This window comes from Aricia agestis, chromosome 10 (assembly GCF_905147365.1).
Source record: "Aricia agestis chromosome 10, ilAriAges1.1, whole genome shotgun sequence".
NCBI lineage: Eukaryota > Metazoa > Arthropoda > Insecta > Lepidoptera > Lycaenidae > Aricia > Aricia agestis.
This window is the reverse complement of record NC_056415.1, coordinates 3,482,710-3,507,096: the sequence shown is the minus strand read 5'-3', so window position 1 is coordinate 3,507,096 and position 24,387 is coordinate 3,482,710. Positions and strand designations below refer to the sequence as shown.

The window sequence follows — 24,387 nt, the reverse complement described above, 5'->3', positions numbered from 1 at the left end:
CCCGTTTGCCCCGACAGCATGCACATTGCACAATATGATCAGAGTGCTTAGTCAAAATGTATTCGCTAGTTTCGATACCGAATGACCGAAGAGATGTCTGAAATGTATGACCGAAGAGATGTTTGATATAACACATCCGCTAGGTTATATAATAATATATTGCTTACAATGCGTTTTTAGGGTTCCGTACCCAAAGGGTAAAAACGGGACCCTATTACTAAAACTTCGATGTCTGTCTGTCCGTCTGTCAGTCTCCAGGCTGTATCTCAAGAACTATAGGTAGGCTTCTGAAATTTTTACAGTTTGGGTATATTTGTTGCCGCTATAACAACAAATACTAAAAACAAAATAAATTAAATATTTAAGGTGGGCTTCATACAACAAACTTGAGTTTTTGTGCTATTTTTTGCTCTATATCAATAATGGCAACAGATAGGCACTTGAAATGTTCACAAAATACTCAATAATTGTATTTATACTTCAATAATTGATAGTAAAATTAAAATAAAGTAAATAATTAAGGGGGGCTCCCATACATAAACATTTTTTGGCTATATTTGCTCTTTAATGGTACGGAACCCTTCGTGCGCGAGTCCAACTCGCACTTAGCCGATTATTATAAATTAACGGGGCAAACGAGCAAACGGGCTACCTGATGGAAAGCAACTAACGTCGCCCATGGACACTCTTAACATTAGAAGAGCTGCAGGTGCGTTGCCGGCCTTTTAAGAGGGAATATGCTGTCTTTTTGAAGGACGTTATGCCAAATCCCATACATTTTTGACATCTAACTTCGCTATTGAAACTAGTGAATGCAATTTGAGCACTTTAGTCGGCCTCCCTGTATATTATATAGATAAGCCTATACAGGGTGTAACAAAACTAAGTGATAATACTTTAGGAAGTGTAGGTATGTATTCCCTGTAAAGAATGCACTGTGAAAGTAGCAGCGCTGAAAGACCAAATTTTTTTTTTCACTTTTGTATGGGCAAGAGTCCCAGCGTCTCCATACAAAAGTGAAAAAAAAATTGTCTTTCAGTGCTGCTACTTTCACAAATCACAGTGAACTCTCTACAAGGATCACATACACACCCTAAAGTAATATCACTTAGTTTTGTTACACCTTGTATTATCTAATAAGTACCTATATAAAATTCTCGTGTCACAGTTTTCGTTGCCATACTCCTCCGAAACGGCTTGACCGATTCTCATAAAATTTTGTGAGCATGTTGAGTAGGTCTGAGAATCGGCCAACATACAAAAAAAAATATGGCAAAACAACGTTTGCCGGGACAGCTTGTGTATAATATAAACGTAACTTCAACTATGATCGCTATTGTTAATTGTCACATTATGTTATTCCATTTGTAAAGTGTTTTATTTTACAAGCCATAAAACCATGGCGGTGAAACCTTGAGATAACATTAACATTATAATGTATGAATAGTTACAGTTTGTTCATAGCACGAATAAATTCAATTAGATCACTCATGTTTATACGTGTTATTCACAGTGTTGTATTTGTCTTTACACTTTTACCGACTTTGAAAAAAGAAGGTGCTTATGGTATCTAGTATTTGGCGGGAAAAAGAATGTCGTAGTAGGTGGATAGTACATATAAATAGCTAAGAAAAATTGACTCAAATCTTAGGGTGCCAACGATGTTATTCATAATTAATTAATATTAAGATTTTAGAGTTTTATGCTTCTTTCTTCTATAGCCAGGCTTACTAATTATTAGTTATTAATACGGTCAAAACAACGCTAATATCGATATGATGAGAATCATGAATATTGGCATTCTACGTAGAATACCAAAAGTAGCCGATATTTGTGTTGGCATAATATAGTGTGTATGTACGTACGAGTGTGACGTTAATGCCAAATACTCGTATAGTAGGGACTGACGTAAAGCAGTTATTGGGCTTGTTACGGGCGCATCTCTTCATTAACGACCGAAATATCCGCCGCTTCTCGCTTTTGTTAACTAGACGTAGCTCTTGTTAGAACAGCGGTAGGCACTAACAGAAAATTGATTCACATACGTGAATTAGTCGGGGTATGTCAAACTAAACGGAGAAATAAATCACGATTCACGAGTCACGCTCACGACTATAATCGATTTGACATAATGCATCAAAAATACAGGCACGCTATTTGCCATGAATCTACTTTGGTTCAAACGAAGTGATGAGTCCCGAATCTTCGTATTATATGTATGAAATATTGTGACTCGTTTCGTGATTTGGACTTTGAATCATATAAGTTTGAACTTTGTATCATACCGTAGATTATACCAAAATCCACTGAGTTGTATGTGAATCGCCAAACAAAATGCAACATGCCAATGAGATAATCTGTAGTAGACTAGTAGTAGTGGTCAGTTGCCCTTAGTTGACAATAAAAAATAATATTTTGACCCATAGGTATAATATTATAATTTCGCTTATTATGCCACAAAAACGAAGTGATATTTGTAAAAAATAATTAGAATTATTAGACTAAACAAAGGTGTTATAATTTAAACAACAACCATCATTACGATGTGTGTTAGTGATTGACTCATGTGCTTGATACCTATAAATCTAGTACTTAGCTAGTTAACGTTCATATTGTTAAGTAAGGTTGTGTGTTGTTTACAACATTTTAAACAATGCTATGTTGTTTTTGCTTCTTCAATGGCAAACATCTATATAACATGAAACTAATATTGTGGCATTTAATTTTTATATTGGTTTTTTTAAACCTAATTTTTTCCTCAGAGTTTCCCAAACTTTCTTACGCCGAGCACCCCCACGGATTATCATTTATAGCGTGATTCTTTGAAACACCTGTGCATTTTTATTGATAATAATGCAATTTTATAATTGATATAATTGGTAATTGTAGACCCCTTATCTTTTTCTATGTGACTTACGGCCGTTCCCAATATTTGATCTATATCTGGTTTTGCCCTACTAGAGATAGGAATAGCTCACATTAGACATTAGACACATATATTTTATGTCAATTTAATGTTAGCGATCGGTTGTATGTCAAACCAGAGATAGATTGAATATTGGGAACGGTCGTTAGGGACTAGGTAGGTACGCTAGTTAGAAACTCCTGAATTTTAGGTAGATACAGCACTAACCAGTCGGTGCTTTAAAATGACTATTTAATTACAATTATTATAATATTTAACGGCCATTCTCCGGAGAGCAAAATTTAAGTATCCCGGGCTTGTATATACTCTGTAATATTATCTTATTCAAGTATGCAATATTTTTAAACGGTATTAGGTAGCATCAGTAAACTTAAACACAGACTTCTAATTTAAGTACTAAATTCAGACTAAATAATTTAAGTCGTGTTCAAAAACCGTGTTTTTCTAATTACCGTAACGTGTCCCCACGCCAACTTGATTTCGAAACTTGCTTGTAATTTTTATAACGTACATATTAACTTTGATCTATTCATCGCTTTAAATGCTAATAAACATTGGTTATCGCATTGGAAAATATCGACTCAATAGGCCCAGCCTATAAATAGTTATCAAGAAATAATCGCTTGTCCTATCCAAAGTTCTAATTACCGTAACGCATGCTGTTTTCGGGTGCCCACCCAAAAATAACAGGATTTGGCACATTACAAGTGCACGGGCCACTTCTCCTTAGCGTGTGCCACGGCCCATCAGCGGTCCCACGTCGTGAATGTTAGTGTGCCGCCGATGAAGCACGTGAGTATCTAATTACCGTAGCTTTGGTAATGAACTTTTCTAATTACCGTTATCTTATTTTGCTACTTGATTTTTTAATTACATTGTATGTTGATCATGTCAATCTAGAAAGTAATTTGGCCTACGTACTTTACCGTAAGCTGGTTTTTGCAAACTGTGTCGGTTTTCAAAATTTTCAAGAAAATCTAACTTTTTCTAATTACCGTACAGTAATTACCATATGTTTCTAATTACCGTTGTATGAAAAACTGATACGTACTTTTTAATCAATTGAAGTTTTCTCGCGGTTTTCGTAGATTATTAATTAAATTATAAATCTATGCAAATAGATATTTTTTAAGCGCGACGATATCACACCTATAAACTATTTATACCCGATGCTAGTTATGTAAATCAGTTTAGTGGACTGCCATTTGCCATAATACTAGTGATATCCAGGAGTTGGCACATTAAGTATAAAATATGCGTCGGCTTCTTGATGTACGGAAAATTCCTTAGGTACCACACAAATTCAATTTTCTTGCGTAAATGGAATGTGAATGAAATGAAATGGATCATGTACCAAATGCGTATCCGTAAAAAAATTAAATGATTGAAATAGTTCATGGATACGTATTTTACCTATTGTACTACTACTAGTTTTTATAAGATGATTCTCTAATATTTATAAGTATTATTATAGCGCAGATTAGGAAAACTTCAAAGTACCTGTATCAAAACTCCTGTTGACACGCCGACAGAAGCCAAGGCGCCCAGCATACCCCGGAGATGGGGCTGGGAGACCTCGCACGTGTAGACCCGCGCCGGTGCACCCACCATGCCCGACCCGAAACCCACCAGCAGTCGCCCTGGGGAATATAAGACATGAAAACCTATCGTCTGATATAATACCATAATAAGCACACCGGTTTCGATGACGGTGGCTGATTGTAAACCTGGCCAGTTACGCAGGAGTATTTTTATAGTGCCCAAGTGTGTGCGCAGTACACAAGAGCACTCTATTCCTTTACTTACAGTCTCACGTGATTATTTAATGTTGTGCAGTTATTGTTATAATATTATGTAATTTTTAAATTTATAATATGGACCATGTCTGAAATAGACAATTTGAATTTGAATTTACTCTCATATACCCAGTGGAACGGAAGACGGACACGTCTAGCGAGAGAACAGGCGCAGGAGTCTGGACCGACTGGCATGTAGCCCATCCGACGCACGGATCATCTTACTTGTCAGACAATCACATGATCAGATGAAATAACAAGTTTCTAACGTGGGAATCGAACTCACGACCTCCGAGTCAAGAGCCACGCTCTAAACCACTGGACCACGGAGGCGATAATAAATCCTCTGATGGACACCCAACAAGTCCACAAGTCTTTGACCTATCGTAGTGTCTGTTTTAAATAAGAACCGATTTATTTGCGCGCATTTAAAAAGTCATTAGGTAATCCATTTAAATACCCATAAATCATAATACTCATTACCTCATTGGATGTCTAGTATTCTAAAAGTGAATTACATCCATCATGTTCATGCATCAAATTTTCACCCGGTTGAAGACAGTTTCATAGGTTTTGAGTGTGAATGAAATGCGACAATAATTAGTCCGTGAGTCACGACAGAAATGTGACAGAAATACATGTGCTGAAGTGTGACGTCAGTCGTCACTGACGCGATCGAATTTAAGTGTTATTAATGATTCGGCTGAAGCCTAATTAACGTTTGATGCGATAATTTGTTAGGAAGAATTAACAATTTACTAGGGGATCCTGTCTTTTTAATTTGCAGGGAAAGCTTTTGTGCTCATCCCAGGTTGGGGATATGCCCCGGTTAAGCCAAGATACCCAGGAGGTGCGTTCCCACGCCACTATTTACACATTTCGCACGGCACTAGTCCCCTAGTGTCGTGCGAAATGCCGACCTACCACTAAAATCAGCTGATAACTATAAGATTCTAGAGCAGCTTCATTTAACACGTTATTATGGTAAATGCAGACCGCAAAAATCCCGCTTTTGCTATTCAGTCGTCTAAAGTCTAAAAAGCTCACTGTTTACATCAGCTCACTCACCAACATACATCATGGGTACGTTCTGCGCGGTGCTCACGAGTAGCCAGCCCACGATGAGCGGGATCTCAGTAAAGATGAGCGTGCGCCGCCGTCCGATGTTGTCCATGAGGTAGCCGCTTACGATGCATCCTATTGGTGTGCCAGCCGCGCTCAAACTCGCTGAAAATGATAAGGTATATCAGTATCCTAGTACTCGTAAATATTGTTGCAGCTTGGGCTGTGGTTGTAGATAAACTAAGGTAAAAATTAGTTAAGATTTGCGCAGCCTGGATAGATCTCATTGGCATCAGGTATGCCGGCTCTTCAGCTCTCAAAAAGCACCCTCTTTCTGATGTAATCGCGTAACAAACTCACCTATCCAACTAGCCTCACTCTCCGTGATATGCAGCGTGGAGTTCTCGCTCTTGAGTTGCGGCAGCGCTGTGGCGGAGAATCCGAAGGCCATGCCAGTGTTGATGGTCCCCAAGTTCACGATCAGCGCTGCCAGGATCTGCTTGAACGCCTTCCCCCGCCCCTCTTTTCCTGACTTCGGCGGAACTGTCGGCGTCTTGACCGTGATCGGTTTGATGTCATTCTTTATGAACGGCGTCGAGTCGCCCCTGAAAAAATAGCAGATTTTTATTATTACCGAAAATGGTTTTTCATGCTCTAAAAGCTGGGAGGTTTTTAAATTCATGTACTAAAGAAGTAAGCTTTATAATATAGTATTGCATGGCCTCCGAGTGTGAAGACTATTATTTTTATTAGTTACGTTAAAAATGCAAGCTTAGACTTTTCATGACAATATAATATAGTAAACTAAAATCTTCATGCATATACAAAATGAGAAGTAAAATCTACTGAGATAAGTTTTCACTTTTCTCTTAAAATCTCCCTCAGGTTAAAATTAATTACGTAACAACATTCCACATATTAGATAATGCTAAATAGATACTTAGACAAAATATTTACGAAAATGATTGAATATTATTATTTGTAAATTTAAATAGAATAGTGTTATCGTATCACGCGAGTGACCTCGGGGTGTGTGGGGTCAGTGGTTCTCAACATAAACGGTGGTATCGTTGTTGTAACTTGTAAATAATATCTAGTAGTATGAGCTACTAGATACTAGAACAATGATACCACCGTCTATGTTATGATTTATGATAATGATATTATTTTATTTTGGTTTTATTAAATGGTGGTATAGTTTTATTAAATGTCAAGTTGTTTCGTCTCCCTTTTATCTTTGAAGACAATTTAGGATGCTTTGGTTTATATTCCCTTGTTAATAAAAAGTTAAAACAGCTCTTATTAAAAGAAGTACGTGCATGTAATAATAACTTTTATTTTACACATTTCTCGAAAAAAACGTGCTAGTTTCTACACATAAATAGACAGTTAATTAAAGTCTATTCGCCTTAAGCTTGCAACGAATCCTCTGCAAATATCACGTTATCATAGACAGTTATTTTTGTCCAGGCGTCGTCTTGGGTCATTTTAAAAAATGTAATAACTGGATACTGACGGAAAGTTTGAGAGGCACTGTACTAGCACGTGCGTGATAAGCGGGTGGCTGTTTGCCACTCACTGTGTCAATGCGCCGACGTTAATTAAAAAACAATGCGATGTCTGTTAGCTCGTCGCTTTATCGCCGTTCTCCAAGCAGCACGTCGACTGTTGTAGATCACATTTGCACCCCCAGGGTCTAGGGGGTCAAACGCGAAGAAATATTGGCATGCAATGGTTGTAGCCTGCAGGTGTAGTGCAAAAAAAAACAAATTGATAAATTCATAAAATTTTAATTACTTGTAACATTTTACGTGATGAAATAGAACAATTAAGAGGTGTCCACACCGCCCTTTTTTCTATACAAACGTTGTCCCCTGTTTCCTCCCTGGATAATGCTAGCAGAGTTATAATTTTTTTCCTGAATATCTACGGCCACTAATACAACGTCTCTATGTTTTCTTTTTTTTTTTCATAATTTAATTATTAAATAAGATATGAACGTTCAAAACCCCAAAAAAATGGCCAGATTTTCCGCTGTGTTCAAACATCCAGAAAACAGATTTGGCTAGATAATACAGAGAGCAGAGTTATAATTTTTTTCTTGAATATCTACGGCCACTAATACAACGTCTCTATGTTATCTTTTTTTTTCATAATTTAATTATTAAATAAGATATGAACGTTCAAAACCCCAAAAAAATGGCCAGATTTTCCGCTGTGTTCAAACATCCAGAAAACAGATTTGGCTAGATTATACAAAAAAAACTAAAACATAGAAACACAGCTCAGGCCTTTCTTTAATCTTTAATGAAAAAAGTACTTTAATCGGTTAAGTTTTGGAGAAGGAATCAGGGGACACTGAATCGTTGATTTTCTGCAACTGTCTCTATCGCGTTCTGCGGTATAGGCTTAAGGGTAAGGGAGACAGCTATAGATATTACACGTACTTTTTTGTCATTTCTCTAGCCCCTGGTGTATCTTCTTAAGACAAAAGCTTGTATTTTATACAACACACAATTATTTTAATATTAAAGCGTTACTAGTGTTTAAAAAGTATAATTAATAAGAATCTTAAATAACATAAAGTATATTATAGCTAATTTATTAATCGTTACTAATGAATGGAATATATGAATGGAAAACGTAGCTAATTGTTGAAAAATATACCTATCTAATTAGTACTATTTCAAGGTATGTTACATAGCCATAATAAACCCCCTGTAGATATTATAATATTTTTTTACGGATGATTGCGTAATATTTTAAAATACGTATCAATGTAATGAGATACTGTTACGAAGAAAAATGATACTAATAAGTGCGTATTAGTTTATATATATTTATGCTTTTTTATTGCAAATGTTTTATTCAAATTACCTATTTGAAGCTAAAAGGTTATAGGATCAAAATCTATTGAATTTAAAATCAATGCTATTGATTTAAATAAATTTTAATTCATACGCAATACAATATTATTATGAATCATGTTCGGTTTTCAGATATTGCACAATTTCCAGGGTGAACTTTATACAACTTAAACACTTTTGTATGAACCATCAGATTTATTTCAGGCAAGAAAATTGACAATTATGTCAATTTTCTTGCCTGAAATAAACCTGTTAAGAAAAACTTGCAGTAATTCTGCAAAGTCTCGAAACAGAATATGGACCATATTATGTTCATGTTATTTTTTTCTTTTAAATACTATGTGGGTCAGGATACTTTGGATCCAACCAACGGCCTCAATTAAAGCTTCAAAGCGAAGGATGCGTCCGTTTATGTACTTACGATAAGCACACGATTGTTCTAATTACAAAACTATCTGACGATCATTTGGGCTATGTTTGCAAAGGATAAGTACAGAAAAAGTAAAATTCAGATTGTATTAGGTTAATATATACGACATAACGTATAGGCAACGAACTTGCGACTGCTCCAATGTCATGTTTGATAATAGCTTTGTCCTCACTGTCCCTTTTTCTGATCGTCAAGGTCATGCCTTATAGCGCAGTCAACAGCGAACGTGAGGCATGCCCGCGACGCATGCTCTCTGACCGTATCCACTACTTACGCTTTGTTATTAAAAATTACTGTTGGCGTTGCGTTCGTTGACGCATTCAATGATTGAATGCGCTAAAACGAAAGTTGAATAAAAGAAGATGAAAGTGCATAGTGTGGACATAGCTAATGGGCACTTCCCGAAGATATTATTATGTTTTTCGTTTTTCTCCTGTTACAAATATTCTCAATTCAGAAGATCCTTAGTCCTATAAATCTTGATACTAGAAACAGTAACTAAACCTACCGCAGGTTGAATTTCATTGATAACTAGTGCGTCTAATATTATCCAAATTTGCCATCATGTTTTTACGTGGTCACTGTTTATTGTGGTACAGTTTATATAGCGATAACAAAGTATATTCACTCGACACTCGTGAGGATATCATCATAAAATTTTATTGTAAAATAAAGTCACATGGCTCTTATCTTTACGGTATTTAGATAATAATGCACCACCTAGTCATGTGGTACGGGGATAATTTACGGGAATGTTCTGTAAATATTTTCTTGGAGATTTGTTGTTATTACAAACATATTCTATTAAAATATCTTTTACAAATACTGTAGTTCCAATCTGTACTAATATCACAATATACAATTTTTTTGACAGAAATAATATACTTACAGGCAGACTATTTAATTCTAAATAATATTATATGTAATAGTTAGATGACACCCGAAACTCCGTTGCGCTAAAATTCGTACATCACGCAGGTGTCGTATATTTTGCCGGGATGAAAAGTATCCTATGTCCTTTCCCGGGTCTCAAAGTATACCAAATTTCAGCAAAATCAGTTGAGCGGTTTAGGCAAGAAGAGGTAACAGACATACAGCTTCACTATTGCATTTATAATTTAAGTATGGATTGTGCATGAGGCAACATTTTTGGATAATATAACTTTCCCATTAAACAACATAAGTGCGGTTTCCACCAGTTCCATCTTTCATCACCGACCCGCGTGCTCCCAGAGCGATAAGATAGCGTCAATAATGCACTCATCATCTATCTCTATTACTGTTTGATCGCTGTCCATCGATAAAGATCTTTTGGTGGTAACCGATAATACTCAAGATTATTTTTATTGCACATATTAGGCGATAATTTGTACGTCATAAAGCTATAATTTTCTCATTTATGACTTTTAATTTTAGTTCGCAACGAAATTATTTTTTAAATTATTTAGGGATGTCAAATTATTTCAAATTTATTACTAGATCGAAAATCAATAAACCAGACTAATTATAATTTTTATGAGAGTTGATTAGATCATTATTCTAAAAATATTTAGTTCCCCGTCGAAAGTGGCCCAGGGGTCCACTGGACTACTTTGAGAATATCTGGTTATAATCTTGTACTTTAGACAGATAGGCGTCCTTTCATATAAGTATTGAACAAAATGTTTTTATAAACATTACTCTTCCTTCTTCAACTGTTTGTTAAATATCTTTCTCCGGGCCTTAGATAACATCGCGGTGCTTGACGTGTTGGCACAAAACGTATTTAGATTAGTGTAATCTATACAACTTGAAGTCCTCACGTTTATCAAAATGACGTCACAACTGTTCTGTTTTGGATGAAGCAGCTGCAGTGGATAACAATTTTATATCTGCATAAATTATATGCATAAAATCCTTGTTTCACTTGTATTGAAAAAAATCAGGGAATTGGTTGCAAAGGCCAATAAAAGATTTTTCCAAACTTTACTCACAACGAGATTATGAGTTATGAGATCAGAAAGAAGGCCCTGGCTTTTTCACGCTAGTGAAGGCAAATTATGGCTTTGTTTTTTTTCTTCCCTAATAATAATTATTTTCTCTCTCTAAATTCTGAGTGGCTGGAAATGAAACTATTAGTTGCACGTTATTACCGCATGTATCGCGATATTATCGCGTGCATTTGGCAAATGCAGCGGAAACATATAAATGTAACGAGAGTTAGTTAGCTACATTTTATAGTTTAGAATTTTAGATGACTGTTGAAACGGATGGGACATTCAACAAGTTTAGTACGCAAACTAAATAAGGTACTGTAGTACAGGGTGTAACAAAACTAAGTGATAATACTTGAGGATATGTATGTGTTCCTAATAGAGAGTTCACTGTGAAAGTAGCAGCACTGAAAGACCAAATTTTTTTTATAACTTTTGTATGGGCAATAGCGCCCGAGCGTCACGAGTTTTCCCATACAAAAGTGAAAAAAATGTTGGTCTTTCGACGCTGCTACTTTCACAGTAAACTATCTATGAGGAACACGTACACACCTTAAAGTATTATCAATTTATCACTTAGTTTTGTTACACCCCGTATAGTATGTATCATCAGAGAAATTAACTCATAGACACTGGTGGACCTACGTAATTTGGTTGGATTATGCCAAGCCTCGTACACAGGTAACGATTACATTAACTTGATATTATGATAACGACCATGCACCATAAAAGGCCACGTTCCTTTGAAGCCCAACTATTAAAGTCGTAGTTATTGTCATAAGTAGACATCGGATTATATGCATTTGCATACTTGCATATGCAAATTGCATATAATGGCACTTTTTAGGCGTTAGTGCATATTTTGGCAATTTTTCGTTGATAGTGCATATTTCGGTACTTTTATGCCCTCGTAGTCTCCAAACTAGCTATATATAACACACACCGAGGCCACAAAACAGAGGTACGATAGATCAAAACACTACAAATATGTGTCTCCATCTCAATTTAAAGAATGCAATACACCCAATAGGTACAATAATATCTTTCTAGAAACAAATTTTTTCTTTGTAGTTGGAAAAATTAGTAAAAATTTTGAATAATTAACGATTTAATAAACTTCCATGGGCATTAAGATTGCAATCGGAAAATGTTGGTAGAAAATTATTATTATAATAAATAAATAATAAATAAATATCTATGGACGCTTCACACCACGTCAGTCTGGCCCCGTGCTAAGTACCTAAAGGACTTGTGTTACAGGTACCAGACAACGGAAATATATTTAATACTTTTATACTATACACATATTTAAGATTTTTATTATATCATACACATATTTAATACACATCCAGACCCGGGAACATTGAAAACTATTTTGTTCCGTCGGCGAGATTCGAACCCGCGACCCCCGGCTTGAGCTACCAACGCGCTCACCACTGAGCCACGGAGGTCGTCAAATAAATAAATAAAATAAAATAAATAAATAAATAAATTATCTTTTTATTCAAAATGGGTATCATGATACACTTTTTGAAAGTCGAACGAAGAAACTACGTTGCCTACCACCGGTTAAAAAATATTGGTGCTGTAAATAAGAAATGAAAAATCCTAGATTAGATGAAATTACATATAAAATTGCCAATTTTTTAACGGCACCACCGAAAAACTCTTCAAAAAAATAATAAATTTTAATATTAAGTGACTTTTGATTGTGCATATTTTGTGCATATTTCAGCCATTTTTTCGTGCAAATTTGCATGCATATTTCGGCACTTTGAACGTGCATATAATCCGATGTCTAGTCATAAGACATATTATAATTCCTTCTACTACACACATCCATCAAACTTAAGGCAACAAACGCGGCGGCGACTCGATCGCGCCGCAATTGTGGCCGTGAGATCTCACTGTTTATAGACTTTGGTTGTCGAGGCTACAATTGTAATTCCACACCCTGAAAAACTTTAGTTTTTTAGTTACATAAACTAAATCTATCTCTCATTTTATTGCAGGGCATTGTCGTATAGGGATGTGTGTATGGTACTAATAAAAGAAAACCTACATATGCCTCGATTTAAGTTAAAATAATGGTAATGTTCCTACGAAGGCCAAACCAAAGATTTGATAGTTGGCCTTGCTAAGGAACATGAAATTTACAAGGAACATTACAGTTATTTTTAGTTATAAATGCGTAACGCGAACGTGTCAATTAAAATAATGTTGTTTTTAAAATATCTTTACTTATTATGGTTACTAGCTATATGACCGAGCTTTGCTCGGTATTCGATAAAACACGAATAAAATGACATTCCCTAAAAATTATTCCTAGCTAGATCGATTTATCACCCCCGAAACCCCCTGTATACTAAATTTCATGAAAATCGTTGGAGCCGATTCCATATATATGTCGCAGCCGACTGGTTTAAATAGCCGTTCAATCAAACAGCTAGCCCTTTGACTGAACAACGCCATTCAATCACACGTATAGCTTTTATATTGAATATTTTAGTCACTCAAAACGTTCAACACTACAGCTGATTCAAAAGCCGCCGTCTAATTGAAGTAGTTCAGTGCGCACCGCTGCGGCGCTAGGTGCGTTTTATTTACAATATGGCGTCAACTACCAGGTGTTTGTTGGTGTTTGTGGTTGTTTTTCGGAAAGAAAGCAGTTAATAAAAGTTACAAGTGTTATTAAAGGGACAAAAATTGTGGAGGCACATACGAGTGAATCAAAATTTCAACAAATATTCGAGGAGAAATTACGGGATTATGAAATGGATGGAGCCCCCCGAAAGGGGGGTTCGGGGGGAACAGCCCCCCGTCTAAACAAAAACAAACACAATCCAGAAAGTCCAAAAGTTGGTTAGGTTAGGTTAGAACTTAGACCACAACACAGAGGGAGCCGAGCGAGCGCAGCGAGCGTGCTGCGGCAGCAGCCGGCGACTGTCGTCAAATAAAAGGGGGGCTCGGGGGGCGCAGCCCCCCACCAAAACAAAAACAAACACAATCCAGAAAGTCCAAAAGTAGGTTAGGTTAGAACTGTGACTGTGCTGTCACTGTGTGTGGTTGTGTGTGCAGCAGCCGGCGACCGTCACAAAACACGCCTCAGAATTTTTTTATTTTTACTTATTGCATTAAACTTTTAGTCACCCCTTAAACTTAATCCGAGAATAGTCTTTCAATAAAATACAAAAAGTTTTCCTATTCTCCCAAATTACATATTAAGCTAATGGTCGCCCTAGTTAATTTGCCATTAATCCAGTTGGGTAAGCGTCGTCTAGCTGTAGTGTTGAACGTTGTAGTCAACAAGTCGGCTAAGCGACTTATAGCCGTGTGATTGAATGGCGTTGTTCAGTCAAAGGGCTAGCTGTTTGATTGAACGGCTATTTAAACCAGTCGGCTGCGACATGTATATACAAGAATTGCTCGTTTAAAGATATAAGATTAAACTTATACACGCATATAGAACTTTTTGGGTTATAAGGTTATACTCATTACTGCTATTTTTAAAGAATTTCCATTAATATATTCTTAGTTATAAGCTGATGTTCAAGCAATGTTCTTAATAGCTTTTTTAGATGATATAAATATATTGAGCATTTAATGTGTTGCTTAACTGAAAGAAATTATAATGTCGTTTTATTACAAGCAGATAAATAAAAACTTGTTACTCTATTTTCAAATAAAACGACTGATGTACAATATTGGCCTTGTTTGGAGCTGTGTTCCTTGCAAGGCCATTTGGAAGAGCTTAACAAAACTTAAGTTTATTAAATGGCTATTGAAGCTAGGTTAAAAAGAGATTTATAATATGATGCCTTATAAAACAGAGCATTACTTTATCAATTGTTTTCTTAATTTATTTAGTTAATAAACAAATAAAAAGCATTTTCTCGTTAGAGTATAACGTAATAATGTAGGTCCGCCATTTGCCTGTGAAACAATTTCTGTGATAACTGCTACTTAAGCAGGAGAGAATAAATTATTTGAGATTAAAGAACGAATGTAGCTTAATAAAAACTGCACAAAGTATAGGTAAATATTATTTGTTAGCATAGCTGCTGCAGGCAGCCGCACAAAGAGACAAATTATAATTGAAACTAAAGCGTGACTGATTATAATAGTTGTCTTTCTGTAATTAATTATTGTAGATTATACTAATACGAGATTTTGCCCGCGGCTTCGCTCGCGTTAGCAAGTATTATTATATACAAACTTTCATCCCTTATTTTGACTCCTTGGAGGTAGAATTGATCAAAATCCTTTCTTAGCGGATGCCTACGTCATAACATCTACCTACATGCCAAATTTCAGACCGATCCGTCCAGTGGTATTGGCTGTGCGTTGATAGATCACCATGTCAGTCAGTCACCTTTGAGTTTTATATATATATATATATAGATTTTCCTCGTTCAAACACTATATTATAACAGCTGACGGAGCGCGTTCACATGTAAGGCATCCGATAGTGATGCCAGGTGTTGCCAAACTATGTACCGTAAATAATATTATACAGTTGGAGAAAATTAGTTACAAGTACAGGTATTTATTTTTTCATCTGGATAACGGCAAACATTGAATGACATCCAATGCTAACCTTATTTTAAGACCAAGTCCTGAGCTAAGTTTAAGGTTTATCGTCACCTGCAGACTCTCCTAATTACAATTATTTATTGACGCAGGGTTTATGATTTCGATTTTCGCCTAGTGAATGAATGCCTCTTGAAAGAAAATGTTAGGTATACATGATGAAATGAAAAATAATACCCGATAAATGTCACGGCCAAAAATAATTTTACGTTTGATAAATCTAATAAATATTAAACTTCCTCGACTGTACTCACACAAAACATTACAAAGGCACATCTATTACTGAAACAATGTCCAATAATTGTAATAATTAATTTTGTTTGTAGATATTTTGACAATTGATTTGAATTAAGGTCAAAACAAAATCATCAACTGAGAGCAGCAGTTTCAACTTTCAACCCATAATTTAAGAATTGTACATAAGTAGGTAAGTATTTTAAAATAGATACATACTAACTTACTTATTATGTAAGATTTTTTAGGGTTCCGTAGTCAACAAAGAACCCTTATAGTTTCGGTCTGTCTGTGCGTCTGTCTGTCCGTCTGTCTGTCCGTCGGTCTGTCCGTCTATCTGTCCGTCTGTCTGTCCGTCTGTCTGTCTGTCCGCGGTTTTGCTCAGAGACTATAGACCTACAAATCTGTAATTTGGCATGAATTCACATATTAATGATGTCGACAAAATGGTATATGAAATCTTTAAAAGATATTTTTTTATGGTATGGTACCCTACCGGATGATTTTTTTTTCGCGTCCACCTCATCGTGTGGGGTGTTGTTGGATAGGTTTTTTAAAAATATTATGAGTATTTGAAGATCATATTCCGATTTAGGGATCCGTTTGTGAAATATGAAGTTTAAAAGTGGTAAACATCATTAGAGTCCAGTGCCCCCGTCCCCCGTCGATCAACTAAAAATAATTTATTCGGCAAAGTATAAACGAACTTTTCGTTCAAATTCCTTTGAAAGTAACTGAGATGATATTGTTTATAGTGTAAACACTGTAGCGATATTTGTTATGTGTACAAAATCGCTACGCTTATCGCTTCCGCGCGGCGTGTGTACGTCTCCCTTACAACCGGTCGCCGCGCGCGCCGGCTTCCAGAAACGACGAGCGCACACGCCACTCCGCTGTCTGTAGGCTCTCATATACGCACCGCCTGTGTCCCTGCTACTTAGACTATCTGTGGTTACGTAGTTCGATCGTAATATCATTTCCCATAATTTCACTTCATATTTTCATTTGTGCTTTTTCATACTGTTTTCTGTGCTTTTGAGCATGAGATGAGAAATGATTAAGCACAGTGAAATGACAAGAGTGAGACTCTTGTCATTTCACTGTGCTTAATCATTTCTGTGTAATCAATTAATCATCTTCATAATAAATTTCATTCTATAAGTATTTCATCTTGTTTCCTTTCATCTTTCATATTCACAAGCGCTTCACGCATTATATATCTATCCTCCTTATTATTGCTTACACATCGGGTTCGAATCCCGATAGCGGAGTATTTTATAATCATATGTAAGCCGTAGGGGATAAATATTATCAGACATACAGACATACAAATTTAATTCCGAACTTAAGTACAGACAGACAGATCGACAGTTAGATGGGGTAAATATTCTTTAGGATATTTTCCTCAATCCTACAACACGTTATAAATTATAAATCCATACATTATTCATTCATCAATCATCATACAAAAAAAAAATAACGGTACTACGGAACTCTACATATATTGCGCGTGGCCCGACACGCACTTGGCCGGTTTTTTTTATTTGTTTTTGACAACAATGATAATAATAAACCACCAAATAGAAAATCAATCATAGTAATTTAAACAAAAGAATCGCTTTTCATCTGGATCTAAATGAAGCGCATCGCACTAAAATAAGTTTGACGACTTTTACATAATCGCTTTCTTTGCCAATGTCTTCGAGGACATTTTTTTTTGGGCAAAACTGCTGAAAATCGTCGTATCGGGTTGCAGACCACAGTGCATTGGCTTTGGAGTGTTGGAGGAACGCCAGATACCCTTCACCTTGCACTGCAAGTCCGTAAGTCATCTATTATTAGAGACAAATTACTATTTAGGCAAGGACGAATTAGGAAAAGAGGAAAATGAAGAACGAAGCTTCTTTGTTCTTCTATTTCCTTTAAAAGAGAGAGGTATTCCGTATTGCTAAACAAAACCTAAACTGTTCGTCGCATTTGAGACTGAGGGATACGAGTATAATACTCGTATTATTAGGCCCACTTGCGCCAAAACTTTGAGTTAAATAAATAACCCGGGGCTTAATAACTCAGTGTTAACGTTTTTAATTTTTAACTCATACTACATATTGCACCAGAAGAATTTATCCCGGAGTCAACTAACCCGGGCTTATTCCGGGTTCATTCATTCTTTTTACACCCAGCTAAATATGATAGAGCGAATGCTGAATAATTTAAGTGTACTGCTCTCTCTCGCTCCACAGTACTTTAAGTAAGGCTATCTCCTTATGTCAGATTTGAAATGACACGTGGTTCTATGTCGCATTGTGCGTGCGTGTTGTGATATTTTGTGCAAATAAATTAGGCGGAAAATGATAAAAATTGGGAAGAAACACTTGTGTCCAATGTTTATCTAGTCTACCTATTTATAAAGGAGTTCACTAAAGACGCACTAATCCAATGATATTATTATTGAACTTTGGTAGGGACTTACTTTTTATGCTCATTTGTATATTGCAATTATTTTCAATTTTATTTAATAAAAAGAGAACAGTTTCTTTTTCTAGGCGAAATCTTCGATGGAAATCTTTGTCTCTTTGTGAGTAAATACGGGACCCTAAACAGATCGGTCCGTTCTGCAATCCTTCTGTAATACGAGTCCGAACTAATGTATTCGATAATTTCTTCATCATCATCAGATAACAACCACTGATCATTTATCATGGTTAAACACAAAATAAAACCGGTACCTATTACTGAACACAACAAACTACATAAGTCATAACCGAAAAATATCAGTTTTGATATTACTAACCCAGAGTTAGTTGATTTAACCCTCCGACATCGGTGGGTTAAAAATTTAAAAAATTAACACGAGGTTAACTCCTAACTCTTGGTGGTGCAAGACATGATGTGAATTTAAATTCGAAGTATAATATAACTCAGAGTAAAGCGTGTTAACCCAGTCTGGCGCAAGTGGGCCTTATAGTTTTGTTTTAGTCTTGTGATATTTTAACAGTGCCGTAATTAGCCTTTTTTGCGCCCTGTGCGAGTGCGCCCTTGTTTACTTTTTAGATAAGTATTATTATAGGTACCCAGAGCAATTATGCTATGTATATTGTATAGGCCTGTTTTATTTCATTCAGGGTGATAAAATAAAACATGGTGTTGACTGTTGGTAGACCAGTTATTACTTATACTATACTAAAATTTTGGAAAACATACTTTTTTTTAAAGAATTGATATGGGCAAACAAGCAGGCGAGCCGTCTGATATCAAGTAGGCCTTTCGCCTGTTATACCACCCACACTGTGCAGCACTAGGGGCGCAGTGGGAACTTATCGGGAGCAAAGCGAAAAAATAATAGTCCTGCCTGGCTTGGCGATTTATGCGCCCCCCCAGAGTCTACGGCCTTTGCCTGGGCACCGGTGGCACCGCCCTATTTACGGCACTGTATTTTAAGGCAGTCCAAACTTTTTGTTTCATTGAATGGCTAGGTTTTTTGGGTATTGAATTATTGATGATCAAGGGTGCGGCAACATGATGCAATCGTGGGTATACCTAAGTGTGGACGGAATATATTAATACCTATTTAGTTTTGAGTATTATTTTTACTCATCTTTTGACGCATTTAAGTGCATATTCTAATTTCTAACATGAAAAAGGCTCGTGATAAGGCTTGTTTCTCACAATTTTATAAATTAAGTAACAAAGTACCTAAATAAATCTCAAAGTAATTATAATTCCAAGTGTCTCCTCAGCCTCTGCCAGTGTCTCCTAGGCCTCCTTATCTTGGTAATTTAAGGAATTTCAAAGTAAACAGCTACAGGAAAGTCGTGCAAAAGTACTAAGAGGCGTTACATAATAATCTTATCGGTATTTGCAAACCTACGAGATTAACAAGCACATGACTGCGTGAAGACTACGTTACCTACACGTGAAAACTACGGTTACGATCACGACTTAATATACGGTACTCCGTTTTAATTTGTGTGTTTCTACTAATTTCCCTTTTGTATACCCGAGGAAATTGAAACCTAGGCAGTTGACAGACCTACGTCGTTTGGTCGGCTTACGTCAATTCAATGTTAACTGTTATCGGTCGGACGGGTTTGACTTAACCCGAGGTCCGCCATCTGCCTAGGAATCAAATTCTCTAATAGTACAATCAAGTACAATGAAAACAGACAGACAGACAGGCAGACATGACAAATCTAAAAGGGTTCTGTTCTTGCCATTTGGCTGCGGAACCTTAAACCTTAACGGGCAAAGTTTTTGCGTGAAGGCTTCTTGCCTTCACGCAAAAACTTTGCCCGTTTTCACCAACGACACCTGATATTTAGGTGTCCCTTAAGCCAATATAAGGGGCACTAACGCAAGTTTTGTTTTCATCAACGTTTAAGTGACACCTATGCCCGTTTTCACCAACAACACCTAAAATTTAGGTGTCCCTTAAGCCAATATAAGGGGCACCTAACGTCAGTTTTGTTTCAATAATATAGGGGATGAATTGACAACCCCGTAACTCTTAGGTGACGTATATCACTACATAGTATAAAACAAAGTCGCTTTTTCTGTCCACATGTCCCTTTGTTCCCTTTAATTGCGGTTTTCTTTAATAGATAGAGTGATTAAAGGGGAAGGCTTGTGATAAACATAAAGATATTTATGGGAGTTCGCTATTTTACAAGTAAAATATCAGACGGATATTCGATAACAGATTCATTGTCAAGGCAACCGTCATCTAACGTCGTCGTCGTTGCCACATACGTCACCTAAGTATTACGGGGTCGTCAATTCATCCCCTAAATTATAAGGTTCACCTAATGGTTTGGCGCATGAATCGCATAATAGGTTGTTTTAATCAAAATATACGTCACCTAAGTTTCACGGGCTTGTCAATTCATCTCCTAAATTATAATGGTTTAGGTGTTACTTAAACTTCGGTGAAAACAAAACTTGCGTTAGGTGCCCCTTATATAGCCTTAAGGGACACCTAAATTTTAGGTGTCGTTGGTGAAAACGGGCATTAAACCATTATAATTTAGGGGATGAATTGACGAGCCCGTAAAACTTAGGTGACGTATATTTTGATTAAAACAACCTATTATGCGATTTATCCGTCAAACCATTAGGTGACCCTTATAATTTAGGGGATGAATTGACGACCCCGTAACACTTAGGTGACGTATGTGGCAACCGTCATCTAACGACGACGACGTTAGATGACGGTTGCCTTGACAATGAATCTGTTATCGAATGGCCGTCTGATATTTTACTTGTAAAATAGCGAACTCCTATAAATATCTTCATATTTATTACAAACCTTCCTCTTTAATCACTCTATCTATTAAAGAAAACCGCAGTTAGAGAACAAAGGGACACGTGGACAGAAAGGGCGACTTTGTTTTATACTATGTAGGGATATACGTCACCTAAGAGTTACGGGGTGTCAATCAATGATATTCTATGTTACTGTGTCAATTCATCCCCTAAATTATTGAAACAAAACTGACGTTAGGTGCCCCTTATATTGGCTAAGGGACACCTAAATTTTAGGTGTTGTTGGTGAAAACGGGCAGGACTTTTTTTTTAAATCACGTATTTTAATAAGTTAATGTGACATGCACAATCCACAGTCATACTTCCATACTTATAAATGCGAAAGTGTGTCTGTCTGTCTGTCCGTCTGTCTGTCTGTCTGTCTGTCTTCACGCTCAAACCGCTGAACCGATTTTGCTGAAATTTGGAATGGAGATACTTAAAGTCCCGGGAAAGGACATAGGATACTTCTTATCTCGGAAAAATGTACGGTTCCTGCGCGATAAATGAGTTTTGGCGCAACGGAGTTGCGAGCGTCAACTAGTGTCTTATAATGCTTGAAACTACATATTATATGCTAGTTCAAATTTGGTACAGAGAAACTGTGAGTTCCGGGAAATGGCATAGTTAGGATACTTTTCATCCCAGAAAAAGTGTGTGTGGTTTCCGCACGACAAACGAATTTAGGCACAACGGAGTTGGGGGCGACATCTCGTTTGTAATAAGAGAAAAAGAAATATTCTATACTTTATGATTTGTATTTACATAAAAGTAGTTTTGCGACATTGCAATATTAGAGCGCTGAATTTAATTAACACAAATCAGACGCCGTCTCCAAAACAGGTACCAGTTATGGATATAACTGGTAATTCACAAACGAGGTTGAAGTTTAAATAATATTAATTCATTAAACAATAAATAATATTCATATTTTCGGGAAAAAAATAGGCCAAGTGCTAGTTGGACTTGCACACGAAGGGTTCCGTACCATTATAGAACAGAAATAACCAAAGAATTGTGTTTTTTGTATGGGAGCCCCCCTTTATTATTAAGTAAGTTTATTTACTATCAATTATTAAAATATAAATGTAAGTGAGTATTTTGTGAACATTTTAAGTGCCTACCTGTTGCCATTATTGATATAGAGCATTCAATATTTTATTTTGATCACCTTATTTGTTGCCGCTATAACAACAAATAGTACCTATTTGTTGTTATAGCGGCATCAAATAAGTATATATAAACTGTACACATTACACAATCTGTGAAAATTTCAGAATTCTAGCTATAACGTTTCTTGAGATACAGCCTGGAGACAGACAGACAGACATCGAAGTCTTAGTAATACTTTTTTACCCTTTGGGCACGGAACCCTAAAAACAGTTACTCCTGAGTACTTGGTCATTTTGCTCGAAGTTTTTTCGGATTTTCGCTAAATAATGTCCTGGATACGACATTTAATCATTTTGGTGCAAGAGTTTTAATAGTAGAATATATTAAATACTTATTTAATTTTGATGATTTAAAAACGTAAGTCTCGTGATTCCAATTTCAAATATCAAATGGAGTCCAGTATTTTATGATAATATTTTTGAATAAGATACGCGTGTATTGTATAAAAGAAGACTAAAATATACAATTATTTTGTTTTAAACCTGGAAGACATGTTTTTAAATGTCAGGCTATAAAAGAATTTACAAATTGCTACAACACCGGGTCACGTTGCATTAATGGTTTATAAATATTTTTTATTAGGATAAAGTACCTAACTAAAAAATTCCTACCGTACTTACCTACTTGCTACCTACTAATTTGTACCTAAATATTTTTTTTTATTCACATTTTTTCTTTTCTTTTTTCATAAGCTACGTAGTTATGTCGAAAAGGAATATTATATTATGCAACCTACATAACCGAATGTGTTGACAAACAAAAAAAACTTACTTTTCATCAGCCATTTTCACTATTTTGACACTTATTTATGTAAATAAAAATTAAATTATCACAGACTATTTTGTGCAAAAAGTTTTTATTACATTATTTGAAAATAAAATATATTTAACAATGTTTTAGCGCGGAAAACAGCGCGCGTTAGAAAAAAAATTATAAAATAAACTTAAAACAATGTTTTAGCGCGGAAAACAGCGCGCGTTAGAAAAAAATATTATACACGTCCACTCATCGCGTAAGTTGGTTTTGTACTGATCTGATAATATTATGTGCCACTTTCCAGCATAATAACTACATTAATATGCTTGTTTTCCTTGCGAATTTGTATATTATCTTCTGTAAATGCTCATGCGTGATTATAGGATTCTCGTGCCATTACTGCCGTGCTTCCGTGGCCATCAATTGCTTTTCTTTGGCCTCATGTCAAACATTTTTTAATAGTCAAACAGTTTAATATGAGTCAAACACTACAATCAATCAAACTGTACTTAATAAGTTCTTCTTTAGTTTTTTTTTCATAACAATAATAATTTCAAAAAAAGGCCTCTGAAGCTAAAATATTATAGTAAGTAGAGCCTAGTAATTATTTTTAACCAACCTAACAAAAAGGAGACGGCTAACTACCTCTTCACTTTTTAATACTTATATTATGTAACATAATATTAATAGTCGGCACATTGTTTCGAAGGTACAAAAATCTACCAAGTGCGAGTTGGACTCGCGCACGAAGGGTTCCGTACCAAAATAGAGCTAAAATAGGCTGAAAATTGTGTTTTTTGTATGGGAAAATTTCATTATTTCATTTATTTCAATTTTATTATAAATTATTATAAGTAAAAATAAAACTGAGTATTTTGTGAATATTTCAAGTGCCTATGTATTGCCGCTATTGATATCGAGCAAAAAGTAGCAAAAAAATCACGTTTGTTGTATGGGAGCCCCCCTTAGGTACTTAATTTTTTTTTTTTTTAGTAGGTAAGTATTTGTTTGTGGAGGGGGTAAAGAAAACTATTGCCACGCTTGCCGCGGCAAAAATATGCAACCAAAGGGGCTCAGCTAATAGTTAATCAAATTTGTCAATCTTGTTTTGAAATTTTTAGAAATTGGTCTTAATTATTTTTGTATCGTAGACTGCAAAAATAACAGCAGAAATAGGTAGTCAGTATACAAATTTAATGTTTTTCCTAAATCCACTAGGAAATTAGATCAGATATAAATGGATAGCTGATGTAAAAATGAAAAAGTATGTGATTCGATA

At 35.8% G+C, this 24,387-nt stretch overlaps 1 protein-coding gene across 1 annotated transcript in view; it reads right to left on the bottom strand.

Annotated features, from left to right (window-relative positions):
• The window catches only part of LOC121731255 (facilitated trehalose transporter Tret1-like), a 33,062-nt gene extending 9,788 nt beyond the window's left edge, over positions 1 to 23,274 (bottom strand). Inside the window, exons 1-4 of the mRNA XM_042120618.1 lie at positions 23,124 to 23,274; positions 6,145 to 6,389; positions 5,791 to 5,949; positions 4,427 to 4,566 (exon numbers count right to left, since the gene is read on the bottom strand). Of these exons, the coding sequence (XP_041976552.1) occupies positions 4,427 to 4,566; positions 5,791 to 5,949; positions 6,145 to 6,389; positions 23,124 to 23,137 (558 nt within the window). The 5' untranslated portion in view covers positions 23,138 to 23,274. The remainder of the gene's footprint in view (positions 1 to 4,426; positions 4,567 to 5,790; positions 5,950 to 6,144; positions 6,390 to 23,123) is intronic.
• Positions 23,275 to 24,387: the final 1,113 nt, after the last annotated feature.